Genomic DNA, 13,491 nt, shown 5'->3' on the forward strand with positions numbered 1-13,491 from the left:
TATAGATGGGAAAGTTGGTGGCTACAGCCACGAGGAGTGCAAAAGGCCATCAGCTATGCTGTGAACAAGAATAAGAATGAAAACCTGTAAAATAGCATCGGCTTCAAATATTTTTGATTCATTCAGGTATTTGAGGAAATAGAACAAAATGGAGTGATCTGCTTGAAATACTGCTAGTAATAATTCTGCATCCCTGGGTTATTGTTTAGGTGACTTGATTTTAAGGAACATGTCCATTACTGCTTTGGGCAGTTAATTTTTACTGCATGGTGGGCTTCCCAATCGTGTGGTTTTCATTTGCACCACATCTCAAGGGATACTGCTTGTCATAGGCCTACAGCTGATGAGAGTCCCACTTTGTATTTCTCCTATTCTTCGTCTTCCAAATTGCTTACATCAAAAGTATCAAAGCTTGAACTGAAGGTGATTTAACAGCTGTTCACACCAAAATTATTAGCGTTTTTACATGAGTAACTCTATAGTCTGTTTCAAACACATCATGATGTACCACGTCCTATCTTGGCAGGCAGATTGATAAATAAACCTGAGTAATTTGGCATTTTCTTCTCTTCTGAGCATTCTCCAAAGAAGTTCAACTTCCCCTTAACCTGAAGGAGCAGCGCTTGAACTGCAGCGTGGTTGTGTTACTGCTGGACTCTGCTTTGCTCAGAACTCCTGCCTAGGTCACTTGAACAAAAATGATATCAAAGTTTGTGTTGTCTTCAGAGGACTACCTCAGCCTCAGCTGTGTGAACTAGAAAGGCAAAGGACGCTCAGTGGATGACTGGCAGCAGAATATTCGCAGCTTAGTTTTGTGATACATGGAAGTTAGGTATAGATGTATTTTCAATGTGCTGTAAGTGATCTCCCAATGTCCATAGCTGCTTCCAGAGGCACAGTGGTTAATTGAAGCACTGGCTGACAGCTTTCTCCCAAAATGTGTTTTCTATCCATGTCCACCAAATGGAAATTACTCTAATGATACACCATGGTTAGTGTGCATGTTAACACAAACACATGCTATTTGATAAAAGAATTTGCTCTTCTTGTTGTCAGAGGATGACGTAATTGTGCCCATCTGTTTACCAGAGTACGTTATATCTGTATTTGAGGCTACAGCAAATGAGTATGTACTTCTCTTGTTTTCCAGGTTCATAAAATGATAGCAGAGTTCAAACTGATTCCTGGCCTCAATAACTTGTTTGACAAACTCATCTGGAGAAAGCATTCGGCATCAGCCCTTGTTCTGCATGGACACAATCAAAATTGTGATTGTAGCCCAGTGAGTAACTTTTTAAATGCTGTATTGGATTTTTATCCTATCATGTAATTCTGAGGAGTTGTATTGTGTAACTGGGTGCTTGTATAATGTATGAATTGAGATGTGGTAGCATTCAGTTTTTTGTGAATTATTGTTTTCACTTAAGTCTTTATCTTTGGCTCATGCTAGCAATTTAGCAGAGGGCAATTTAGCCTCTCCCCTCTCTCCTGGTTTGGGAATTGGGAAAGGGGTAAATTCTGTGGCCCCTGGAGGCCAAAGGTAGAAGATGACCAAACTTTAAGGAAATGATAGCAAGCAAGGAGAGGCACAGAACACAAAATGGATCACAGTCAGGTTTTTGAGGGGGTTGGTTTTTTTGTGGGTTTGGGGGTTTTTTGGTTTTTTTTTTTTTTTTTCTTCCCCAAACCTAGATATTCTAAGTCGATCAATGCAGTGATGAGCTTTTTTGCCTTTGCAGTAAGAAGAAGTTATTAACTGTTACATGCACAGGCTTGGAGACAGTCTCCACTTCTCTTCTATTTTGGGAAGCCTGCAAAGTGCAGCCTTCTCCATTTATGCAAGTCACTTGCTCTGCTGTCCAAATGGGTTTGATTTGGATAGATTTTCGATTCAACTGTTTCATGTCAGCCTGGTAACTAATGATACCCAAAAATACTAAAGCAAAATTTTTTGACCTTTCTTGTCTCTTTTTAGGACATTACTTTAAAGATACAGTTCTTGAGGCTTCTGCAGAGCTTTAGTGATCACCATGAGTGAGTATGAAAGGCTGTGGTAGATTGTGGCTCGACGGCATTGTTTGCCTGGTTGCAGTTACAGCGGGTGTCCTAGGCACGGTGCAGGCTCCATGTGAATGGAGCATTGTGTTGTCCTTAAACTCGATTCAGATATTCACGTGCCTTTCAACTCCTGCTACGAAAAGGCTAAGGATATGCTATCCGATGGGCATGTCTTAGTATGTCTGTTGATGATTAAAAATAGCCCATTTTGCTTCATGTTGAAACGAACTGAAACATTTATGTGATGAGTTAACACTTTCTGGCTGAAGAAATAAAGAGGCAGCTTTCATGATGCTGTTTATCTGTCTTCTCCCTGAGAGTTGGTAGTGAGCCAGTAGGCTCTGAAGAGCACATGTACCCTGTGGGGACATGTTCAGGTTTAATTCAGAGTGGAACAAGCATGAAACAAAGGCTGTTGGAAGATCAGGGTGAAAGACAGCGTACCTCTGAAGGGGTTAATCAATATTCTTTTGCTTTTTTAAAAACATTGGGAAGACGTGATTGCTGTCTAAATGCCAGCAATGGAGAAGACCTGATTAAACTGCATGGGAAGATGTTAGGGGAACAATTATCTGTCAGCTAGCCATTGGGAACCTAGGTTGGAAATAGGAAGAAAGCTTCTGTTTGCCTTCAAAAGGAATACTTATAAAGCTTGAGTCTGCTGGAGTAGCTGAGGTGTGATGCAGATTTTTTTATTGATCTATTTATTTTTATTTTTTCATGCTTTTACTCAAGAAGCATGCCTCCTCTGCTGGTACCGAGATACTCATTGCTCTGTTCTGACTTGCAGAATCACATCTTGCATTCTGTCAATGTCCTGTTGCTCTAATTCAGTCCTGCAAGATGGTTTCCTATTCTTTAGAAACATCTGCATTTGAGGCATATTGCACTAAATATGTATATGCCTTCACTTCTTGCGTAGCTGGTCTTATCTACAGCCGGGGTGATATTTTTGTGTAGGTTTTATGTAGTACTGTTAGATATGCATGTTGAAAGTATCAGCCTTTCCGATTGGGAAGTATTAGCTTTAAGAATGGGGACCCGCTGAACATATTGTAAACATAAGGGAAAGGCTCACCTAACGTAAATCCTCCATGCAAGACACTGCCCAGGAATCACCGCAGGTTTTCCAATAAAATCTCTTTAGATGATGTTCCTACTTAAGTGGTTACTATGAAGATCTCAGGCTTCTTTAAACAGAAAACAGCTTTCAGCTGTAGCATTTGAGCAAGTGGAATGTGTGGAATCTGATTAGGGTTTTTAAACAAATAGTTACATGAACTTTCTATGAAATCACAGATAAGCTGAGTTAGCTGAGGACAGGATGAGAGCAAGTACTTACATACTAACATTAACTTCAGTAAAATTGTGTATAAACCAAACTTGCAGAACTGTTCATTGCATGGAGAGAGAGGCTGTATTTTCATTACAGAAACCTGTTGATCCAGATCAAAAGAAGCTTCACATGACAGCCTCAGTGGGCACTAATCTGGAAGATAGTGTTTGAAGCAAGACGGCATCCCCATCACCTTTCTGGTCTAATAATTTATCCTCTGTGTAGTTGCTATGTTTTGATGAATAGGTTGTCTTTGCACACCCTCACACTCACCACAGCATCCTATGCTCCCTTAGGTTTCCTGTAAATAAATCTTTGCTGTCTGATTCTGAGCACTTTGAAGTAGGAGGGCTCTGAGGGAACACACTGACATTGAGCAGGGAGTCTTTGTCAAAGTGAGCCTCTGGACTACATTTCTGCTTTATCAGACTTGTTCTGCATTTAATTTATTTTACAGATAAATTGGTTTTCATTATGAAAAGTTCGGTATTTGAATAAAGCATTTAATGCAAATTCTGTGGGTTTATATCCATTCCTGTTTTGTTTTCTACATTTCATAAAGTTTTAAAATATTTTCAGAGTAATAAAATACCAGGATGATTGAGTACTTTTTTGCAGTTTCTGCTTTCTAATTGAGGTTTATTACTGACAAAGAGCATAGTCACTATATGGCAGAGAAAGACTGTAGGAAGCTGTGAAAAGTTTGCTATTTAAGTCTGCTGAAATTCAGCAAAATGTTGCTGAGATTTTCAAAAATGAGTGCCATCTGGCAGCAAATATTCACAAAACAAACTGTAAGATCCTGAACAGGCCAGCAAAGAACCGGCATCTCGAAGGTGGCCAGTGTTGAAACTTGCATTTGGCAAATTTAGCTTATAAAACAGCAGCTAGTTGGCCTAGCTTGGGAGTGTGCTGTGGTGGAGGAGAGTGAAATGGCTGTGAACGGCTGTGAAGAGCTGGAGAGGTGAAAGCTGATTGCCTAGTCCTGCAGCCCTCGTAGGCATGTGGCTTTACTCTTAATGGAATTGCATGTTTACTGCCTCTTGAATTCATCAAATTTTTCTCCCCTGTTCCCCAACTGTCTTGCTTTAGGAACAAGTATCTCCTTTTAAACAGCCAAGAACTTAATGAGCTGAGTGCAATCTCCCATAAAGCCAACATCCCTGAAGTTGATGCAGTTGTCAACACAGACAGGTGAGTAGGGATAGAGGGTTTAGGTCAGCAGCTTCTAGCATTTTGCAAATGCTTATATTGGAGGTTTGGTGTCACCTGTTTCGTTTGAGGTCCTTCTGTCCACCTCACTTCCTTTAATTTCAGTGATGTGTTTCAGCAGAAAGTGTCTAGGTTTGTATGATGTTTATGGTCATTAGCAAATCTAAAGTGTGCTTGTGCTCAGAGTGAGCCACTGTAAAAACAAAAGCAACCTAAAACGGGGGTTTTGAGTTCGTAGCCCAGACTTCATTATGATGTGCTAGGTCTGCCTGTTTGTCTGGCCTTTCTCACAACAGACATTGCAGACAGACCTGGAAATTAAACTGGGATCCCTCTAATGCATGAATTGCTGCTACTAATAAATCTTAGTTTTGAGGTTCAGGAGCAGTCTGTGCACACATAATGTCCATTTGCAGTCTGCATAAACAGATCTAAGTGTATCTGCTCACAGTCTTTATTTTAAGAGCAGCTAATAACTTGAATAAGCTAAATTAGATTAACATGTTAAACCACTTACAGAATCTCTAGTGTTATATTTAAGTATCTGTTAGATTGACTATTTTGATTTAATAAGCTCTCTAATATGTGATTCTGATGTACAGACCTCACAAGATGAAACATTGTTTGCAGAATTTAGTTGTCAGAATACTCCCAGAGTATCAGCGGGGACTTGGTCTGCACAGAGCAGATTTACCTCGCTTCAAAAGGGAATTCTCTAAGAGGATTTCTAGATTATAATTATTATCATAATACTGTGCCTAATTGGGAATAAATGGTGTCTGTATTACTCAGATCCTTTCCTTCTAAGCACAGGTACCTTTCTGGCTTTGTTCAAAAAGGAATAAGTATTTGGGGGAAAAATTCACCCTATTAGGAGCACACTGAAAGGAAGAGGATCGAGGGTGTAAACAGCTTTTTCCAACCTGCAAAGTTTCTGATCTCTCTCAAGTGTTAGTAAGAACAGACTATCAAGCTGCAGGAAAACTACCTCCCACAAGGGCTTTGTCAGCTGGCAATTGACTGCCCAGCAAAGGTGCTGATACAGTACGTAGCCATTAACCGGGGTGCATTTGCTGAATATGCATGCTGGGGTGTTTTCTGAGTAGAAGAGTGCCGCTTGAAGCATCTTACTCTACCTCTGCAGAGTGGTTTGTGTAGCCAGACAGGCAGCATTGCTCAGTTTCTGGCCTAAAATGGGTTTCTTTTCCACCCTTAGCATTTCATTTCCATGTTGCTTTTTTTAATACATGAGGAGATCAAGGCATTGCTTTTGCACGAGCTTACTGAAAGTAGATATTCCACTGAAGATGCTATTTACTACAAGTAGTATTGCAGTTCTACAGCCTCTATACTTTTACTAGCACATGCAGAAGAAGGCTACCTCATGTAGGACCTAGGTTTCCATACTCTGCCTCCTAAAGGGCTTCCATATGTTTGTTGAGCAAAAAAAGCATGGTTTTCTTTCATTCCTAAGCTCAAATGAGGTATATGCGTTTTTTCTAATCTCTTAAGCCCTACAAGCTGTGAATTGGTATTTCTGAAATCATTATAATTTTGAGAAAAAATAAATAATTTTTCTTAAGGATTTATTTGGAAGTCATGTTGCAGGTATTACAGACATTTACCAAAGGCAGTAAGGAGAACTCTTCCACGGGTAGAACTAGTAATGAAAGTTAATTAATATTTGTACTGTATATTTAATACTATGATTTTGATCATTAAAAGCTCTGAAGAAGAGACTGGATTCAATGTTCTACAAGGTACAGTGCTTGCCAGCCCTTCCACTCATGCTGTAATTTCTTCACATGCTCTAGGAGTCTTGTCTGTGATGGGAAGAGAGGCTTGTTGACCAGACTGCTTCAGGTCATGAAGAAGGAACCAGCTGAATCCTCCTTTAGGTGGGTTCACTTTGCACTGTAACACGCTGTTTTGAGTTGACTGGGAAGTCGGTTTGTTTTCATACAGCTTACAGCAGTTGAAAATGCTTGGAAGTCATAAGCTGTGAAAAGATCTGGCTTTGTTGCACTTGGCTACAGTGGCAGTGCAGGTGAGGGAGAATGTCAAAGCTTGCATACCCAGTACAGTCAGTGATTTTGTGCAGGATCCAACAGGTCTGAATCCAGCTTCAGATTGGAACGAAACTGATTACAAAATTTGATTTAAATTACAGTTGTGGTAAAATATTCCCCTTACTCCAAAATTAAAACCTCATTTCTTCTATCCCTCAGGTTTTGGCAAGCAAGGGCAGTTGAAAGTTTTCTGCGAGGCACCACCTCCTATGCAGACCAGATGTTCCTGCTAAAGAGAGGACTCCTGGAGGTAATGAAGTATATGTCAAGCTTCCTCTGTAACATATCTCTGTAGCAATCAAGAAGGATTTATCTGTAATGAATTCAAAAGGGGGTAAAAATGTAGTGTTAAATATTCACTGGGAGTAGGGCAATTTTTGAAAAGTATTTGTGAATTCTGCTTGTGGCACATACACTGGCACACACCCAGGTGTGGGGTGGCCAGTTCTATAGCCTGCATCACTGAGAAGCTAATTTAACGGAAGACTCGTCTGAATTGTTGTCTTTAGTTCTGTCATCTAAGAACTAAACCCGCAGATAAATAAGTAGTGATTAAACCAGAGTCTCTGCTGTACTGCTGGCTTGGGCTAAACTGTGGCAATAACATGTTTTCCTCCCATGCCAGCATATTCTCTACTGCATTGTTGATAGTGAGTGCAAATCACGAGATGTGCTTCAGAGTTACTTTGACCTTCTGGGAGAACTGATGAAATTCAATATTGATGCATTCAAGAGGTTCAACAAGTACATCAACACAGATGAGAAGGTAAATATTTATAAAAGCTGTCCCCAGTGGGTCAAATTACATGCTCTTATAACCAAACGTAGCACTAAGAAACTCAGATTCATTTGCTGATTTTGGGGTGATTGTTGAGCTTGGTGCACAGCAAACACTAAGGAGTGAGCTGCCAAAGTCTCTTCACAAGCATGTATGTTGCTGCATACACTCATGTTTTCAGAAGTGCTCCCAGCTGTTCTGAGTCAGCAAGTGCTGAGCTGTTCAGAAAACATTGCTCTGTTACATGATCAGGCAGGTCTAAGGTCAGAGCTCAAAGATGAACATTTCCTGTGAAGTCACTGGGGTTTGGGTTAAGCTGATAGTTGTGGACATTGAGACAGGCTCCAAAAAAATCTTTTACTGGAGTTTGGGGGGTGGCTCTTCATGGAGGTGACTTAAAATATTCATTAATATTTGGTACTGCAAAAGGACATATCTTATCTTTGATGTTATTTGAACTTACAGGCTTTTAAGAAGTCATAGCTGATGTAATTACCTATAAAACTTAGTTGCATATGTAGATCAAGAATGGGCAGCTCTCTATGCAAAATGGTTTCATGCTCTTGTGCACTTCATGCATATAACATCAGCTGTTGGGTAGGTTTTGAATGACCTCATACTCTTATGTTACTGTAGTTTTTCTCTGGTTGCTGTTAGGTCTGGCAGACCTTGGAGAATAGAAGCAGAGATGTATTTAAAAGAAAAATGTATTTAATTTCAGGTTGCTTTCTGGTAAATGAACTCACACATTCTAGAGAACCTGTTTTTATACTTTGTGTGTGCTTCCTATTTATTGATCTGTAATTTTTTTTAATTCTCATTCTGTATGAGTCCCTCACTGTATCCCTCCCTAGCACTGTCTGCTGTACAAAATAAGTGTAGGAAAACACGGAGCTGGAGGAACTACAGAGGCCAGCAGCCATGCTTTCTCGTCTCCCTCTTTCATAAGAAATAGTGTATGAAATCTTGGTCTCATTGAAGTGACACAGCTTCAAAAGAGATATTAGTGGTGCCAGGACTTAGGCATTTTTCTGTTCTGTAGTGTTTTTAAGGTACTTGCTATAGGAATCCTTTGGTCAGCCCTCAGTGCCAGTATTGGCTCGGACTGGATGAGGCAGGCCCGGGAGTATATATCTCCTCTTATTCTTGTTAGAGATAACAAAAAGGTAATGACTCTGAGTATTTTGGCATTCAGAACCTAACTCTTAATTGGAAAGGGAAGGGGAAGGGGAAATTGTCCATGTCTGTGAAGCCTTATGTTCGTGAAGTGCGCATTTTAGGGGCTTGTGTTCAGAATCCAGTAACCTTCAAGAACTGTACTCTTTCAATGTCGAAAATCTGGAGAACACTTACTGTTGCCCTACTCGCCAAACCCTGTTCGTAGTCCTTCCTACTTGGGTTCGCTGACCTGTTCCCCTTGTGCCAACAGAGTAATTGGCTTAGTACAACTCTTGGCCATGCGCGTTCTGAAAAGGGTATGGAATGTTAGACCTCATCTATGAGTGTTCATGTAGGATGAATTTCTTTGTTTGTTTTTTAATGCAACACTAAAAAGTATTTCTCTTTAGTTCCAGGTCTTTTTAAATCAGATCAACAGTTCGTTGGTTGACTCAAACATGCTTGTTCGCTGCATTACGCTGTCCCTGGACCGATTTGAGAATCAGTCTGATGCTAAAGGTAAAGAATAAGAAATGGGGGGGGCTGTGTGTTTGGTAGTGATAATGATTATTTTAAGTCTGGGCTTTGAAAATTTTGGGTTTAGGCAGAGAAATGCCACCTTGCAGGTTTGTTGCTACAGTCTGAGCACCAGTTCTTACTGCCATATTGCTTGGACTAATGTGTCTGAACTTTAAGCACCTGATGATTGTCTTTTTCCTCTTGCTGCAGTTGCAGAAGTCTTGTCAGAGTGCCGCCTGTTATCGTATATGTCCCAGATGTCCATGAGAATGTCCTTTCTTTTCCGTCTCATTAATATTATTCATGTACAGACACTTACACAGGTAAAGAGCTGAGAGTAACTTTGCAGTTATCTTGCTGATGCTGTTGTAGTGATGAACTGGGCTGGGAGCAGGGAGGAACTGGCTTCTTTTGAGGGGACCCTTGTCCTTTCTTTCTTGATACATGTAGGAGCACCTCCTCTGCATGCTTACCATGAGCACGTTTTGTAAGGATGTGTACAACCTACGTCTCTATTTTTTGTTGTTGTTTGACCTACTGTGTCATTTTTACTTCTAGGAAAATGTCAGTTGTTTGAACACAAGTTTAGTTATCCTAATGCTGGCCCGAAGGAAAGAAAAGCTACCTTTTTATCTGCGCACTTTGCAACAGATGGAATATACAGAAAAATACCCAGGCTTCATCCTGAACAACTTCCACAGTCTCCTGCGATTCTGGCAACAGCATTACCTCAACAAGGATAAAGACAGCACCTGCTTAGAAAATGTATGTGAACCTCTTACCATAGCAAGAATCAATCATAGCAATGTCTGCTTACTAGTAACCTAGCAAAAATGGGAAGTGAGAGGTTGTGAAGGGAAAGAAGGGAGCAAGTTCTGCTCCCCAGTGTAACTTTATGTAGTGCTTTTCACACTGTCTTACCCAGTCAGGTCCCTTCTGCAAGCAGTCAGACTATCACAGGGTAGGTGCTGGGTTTCCCTTGTTTAAGACCTTAGGTCTTGGCTCTGGCACACAGAAGTGAGACTTGCCAGTGCTGAGCAGGTTTGAGAGACAGGGACATGGAGACAGGACAGAATCCAGCTCCCAGACTAGTTAGCACCTTAACTAGACTGTCTCCTCTCTTCCTGGTGTGGCAAGCAGTGCGGGAAAAGTATCTGGCGTAGCTGCTAGAAGACAAGGCAGCTGCCCTGTGGAAAGCAGCCTGCAGGTTTCCACTCCAGAGCTGGTCTGTCTTGGGCCCTGAGAAGAGGAAGAAATGACCTGTGATGAGAAGGTGACTCCCTTGTATATGCCCTAGAAGGCTAAAGTGAGATTGCACAGGTTTCTTCCTTGACTTTTCAGTGCTTGGGTGGCAGCTTTAACAGATTTTTCATGTGTTCGCGGAAAATCCCTTCTGTTGTCTGCACGTATACTGCAGCGCACAGCCCCACGACTGTGATGTGAGTGCAGTGCAGCCAGTCTCCTATAGATAAGGTACCCAAAGAGGGGCAGTATTAGGGCTTGGAAGCAATTAAAATAAGGAGCTTCAATTCCCCAGAGAGGAGGAGTGCAATGGAGGGAGTCCGTGTGGGAAGGAGAAGGTGCAGTGAAGGGTGCAGACTTGCAACACTTTTGTCTCAGCCTTTTTTGGCGCAGTACGCTTGGGTCAGTTAGACCTGGGGAGCAGCAGGGTGTCTTGGGGCCTGCAACACCTGGGCACTGTGTCGCGACGTTCATGCCGTGGTTTGACGCGTCCACGGTGCGCTGGGCTGCGGAGGGGAGATGCTGCCGAGACTAAAGCTCTCTGCTGTTGCTGCATTTCAGGGTTGCGTTGTGCTGTGCGTGCACGCTACGGTACTTGTTGTGTCTTGGGCCACTGGTGGGGTGGAAATACTCACCTGTCCAGTGTGTAAAGGCTTTGTGTAATACATGATGTGGTGTAGGGCTGCCAGAGAGGCCTTTTGGCCTTAAGAGAATGATGCAGGAGGGATGCGAGCAGGGGGGGTGTATTGTCTTTGTGTCTCCCCTAGGAGTAGGAGCTACTGCCAACATTGGCTTGATCTGCAGCACCATGGTGTCCCAGTTTGTGTTTGGACTGGACAGCAAAGGAGACGTTTGAGCGTGTGTGTGTGTGTGTACTGCTCACGAGCAGCCCTGCCTGCTGGCCCACGCAGGCTTGCTGAGGTGGTGGTCACCCTGTGCTGCTCTTAGCAGGGCTATAGCAGCCAGAGGTGCTGGGAGCCCCTGCCTGAGGCTGGGTAGTGGGAGGCTGGTTGTAGAAGGTGCACTTGGTTCAGCGTCCACCCCTTCTGCTCCCCATCGGGAGGATGGGCCGAGTGGTGAATCAGAGGTGTGAAGCTGTGTGGCTGGGGAAGTCAGGCTGAATAGGAAGCGATTTTCAGTTCTCTCTGCTGAACGCCTTTGGGATGTGTCGTCTGCTGCATGTTGGTGCCTGTGGACCACGCTAACCAGCCTCTTCATCTCTTCCCACAGAGCTCATGTATTAGTTTTACCTACTGGAAAGAGACTGTATCTATACTGCTCAGTCCAGACCGGACATCCCCCTGTGCCATAGTTAGCTACATCGACGAGGCATATATGGACATTGACAGAGACTTTTCTGAGGAGTAATTCTTCGCTCTGGCTTCTGATGGACAGCGCTTGGAGGGTACCTCGCAGCCCGTGGATTTTCAGGGATACGCTGTGTAGTGTGTGTGTGTGCGTGTGCGGCTTGGAACCGTGGAGCGTTACTGCATTGTCAAAACCCCAGCCCCACCCCGGTCCCCATCTCTGATCTCTAACGGATGAGACTTTGAAAGCTCTCTGGGCAACACATTCAGGGATGTATCTTCCAGTTGTTTGGGATAAAAATACTCACCTGCAAAAAGCAGCCTCTCTATTTAATTTTTTTTTTTTCCCCCTCTCTCCCAGTCCAACGTGGCTGGGAAGAGGTTTTTTTTTGCTGACAGATGAGGATGCTCCGTATGTGCCAATTTAGTTGTGGCTGTCTTTCATGGCTACCAGAATTAGCAAGTCAAAAAGCACAGAAATTGCCCTCCAAATGTGAGGTCCAAGGAGCCAGTCTGACTGGGACCCTGACACACCAGCCACGTGCAGAGCCACCACGATGACTCCCTTCAGGTGTAACTCTTCTGTTGGGGTTTGGAATCAGGGGTTTAGGGTTGGTTAGAGTGTGAGTGTGTGTGTGTGCGTGTGTGTGCTTTTAATTCCTGAGAGCCCTAGCTCCAGTCACCTCTTTACCATGTACTTTTGGATCATTTGGTACTAAATCTGTCTGTGCATTAGGAGAGAACCTCTGCTCCTGCTGTCTTTCCTGCAGATCCTTCCCATCTGAAGGCGTTTTACAATGCTGCGGAGAACAGAGACATTTCAGCAGTGGTGGAATTGCAACAGGGGTTGGCTTTTTCACGGAGCACTAGCATTAAAATGTACTAATTTTTTAAACTTGCGGCTTGTCCCTTCTTGGGTAACTAATCTGGTTTTAAAATCCTTTTCAGGACCATTGCTCTTGATGCTAACCTGCTATGCCTGGAAGTCTTATGTCAGTCTCTGCTTTCAGTCCTTAATATCAACACACACATTAATCTTGAAGTGCAATATTTACTGGAGATGTCAGTTTTTTCCTGGATCTATTTTAATCAGAATGTGTTAAATGCTGGGAATAAACACTCCTGGTTGAAACTAACTTTGTAGGATATGTTGGGAAAGGAGGAATCAGGATTTGGCAGTCCTGATTGCCAAACCTGCACATGCCCTGCCTGCTCACCAACGTTAATTATGTTGCTCCAAGACAGTCAGATTCCCAGGAATGAAATACAGTCTGAAGTCCTGAGCCACTGCATTTAAGTCAAAAGATACGCGTCTTGCAGCTCTAGCTAAAAGAAACCAGTTTTCTTTGAAACATGCATTTGAATTTTCTTAACTTATTTGATGAGATGACTTGACTTCAGCTCTGTCCAAGCTCTGGAGAGGGACCGGTGGCAAGAATGTCCCAGAGCTGTAGCATTTTGTCTCTAATCTTTGCCAGCAGAATGAAACCCACTCTGAGGATCCCTGTGCTGGGGCCTGGATGAGTGGACGAGGCTTCCAGCCCCAGGTGCAGGACTCGCTCTCTAAAAGTCACCCTTCTCCTCTTGCTTACCTCCCTCTCTTGTGTCCCGCTATGGACTTGCAGTCAGTACTTTGCTTGCAGGGTGGTCAGAGCTGCTGAGCTTGTGCATAGACCGGGAGCCTTGCAGGAGCTCCTGGGGATCCTTGTGTCCCTCCCTGGGGGGCTGAATCCCCTGCTCCAGTGAGGTTACCCTGGTCCCACCCCTTGTGTCAGGGAGCTCCTCGCTACGGCAGGCGGCCCCCCTCTTTTT

The 13,491-nt window shown here is 43.0% G+C and overlaps 1 protein-coding gene across 1 annotated transcript in view; it reads left to right on the forward strand.

The window, feature by feature from the left end:
* Window positions 1-12,016, forward strand: part of TRPC4AP (transient receptor potential cation channel, subfamily C, member 4 associated protein) — a gene marked incomplete at its 5' end in the record, with an annotated part of 27,115 nt that extends 15,099 nt beyond the window's left edge. Inside the window, 10 exons of the mRNA XM_009583296.1 lie at window positions 1,151-1,282; window positions 1,976-2,034; window positions 4,487-4,588; window positions 6,421-6,504; window positions 6,835-6,925; window positions 7,301-7,441; window positions 9,022-9,130; window positions 9,341-9,453; window positions 9,689-9,895; window positions 11,603-12,016. Coding sequence (XP_009581591.1) covers window positions 1,151-1,282; window positions 1,976-2,034; window positions 4,487-4,588; window positions 6,421-6,504; window positions 6,835-6,925; window positions 7,301-7,441; window positions 9,022-9,130; window positions 9,341-9,453; window positions 9,689-9,895; window positions 11,603-11,740 — 1,176 coding nt within the window. The remainder of the gene's footprint in view (window positions 1-1,150; window positions 1,283-1,975; window positions 2,035-4,486; window positions 4,589-6,420; window positions 6,505-6,834; window positions 6,926-7,300; window positions 7,442-9,021; window positions 9,131-9,340; window positions 9,454-9,688; window positions 9,896-11,602) is intronic.
* Between the last annotated feature and the right edge of the window lie 1,475 nt (window positions 12,017-13,491).

Source organism: Fulmarus glacialis, unplaced genomic scaffold (assembly GCF_000690835.1).
Source record: "Fulmarus glacialis isolate BGI_N327 unplaced genomic scaffold, ASM69083v1 scaffold20738, whole genome shotgun sequence".
Lineage (NCBI taxonomy): Eukaryota > Metazoa > Chordata > Aves > Procellariiformes > Procellariidae > Fulmarus > Fulmarus glacialis.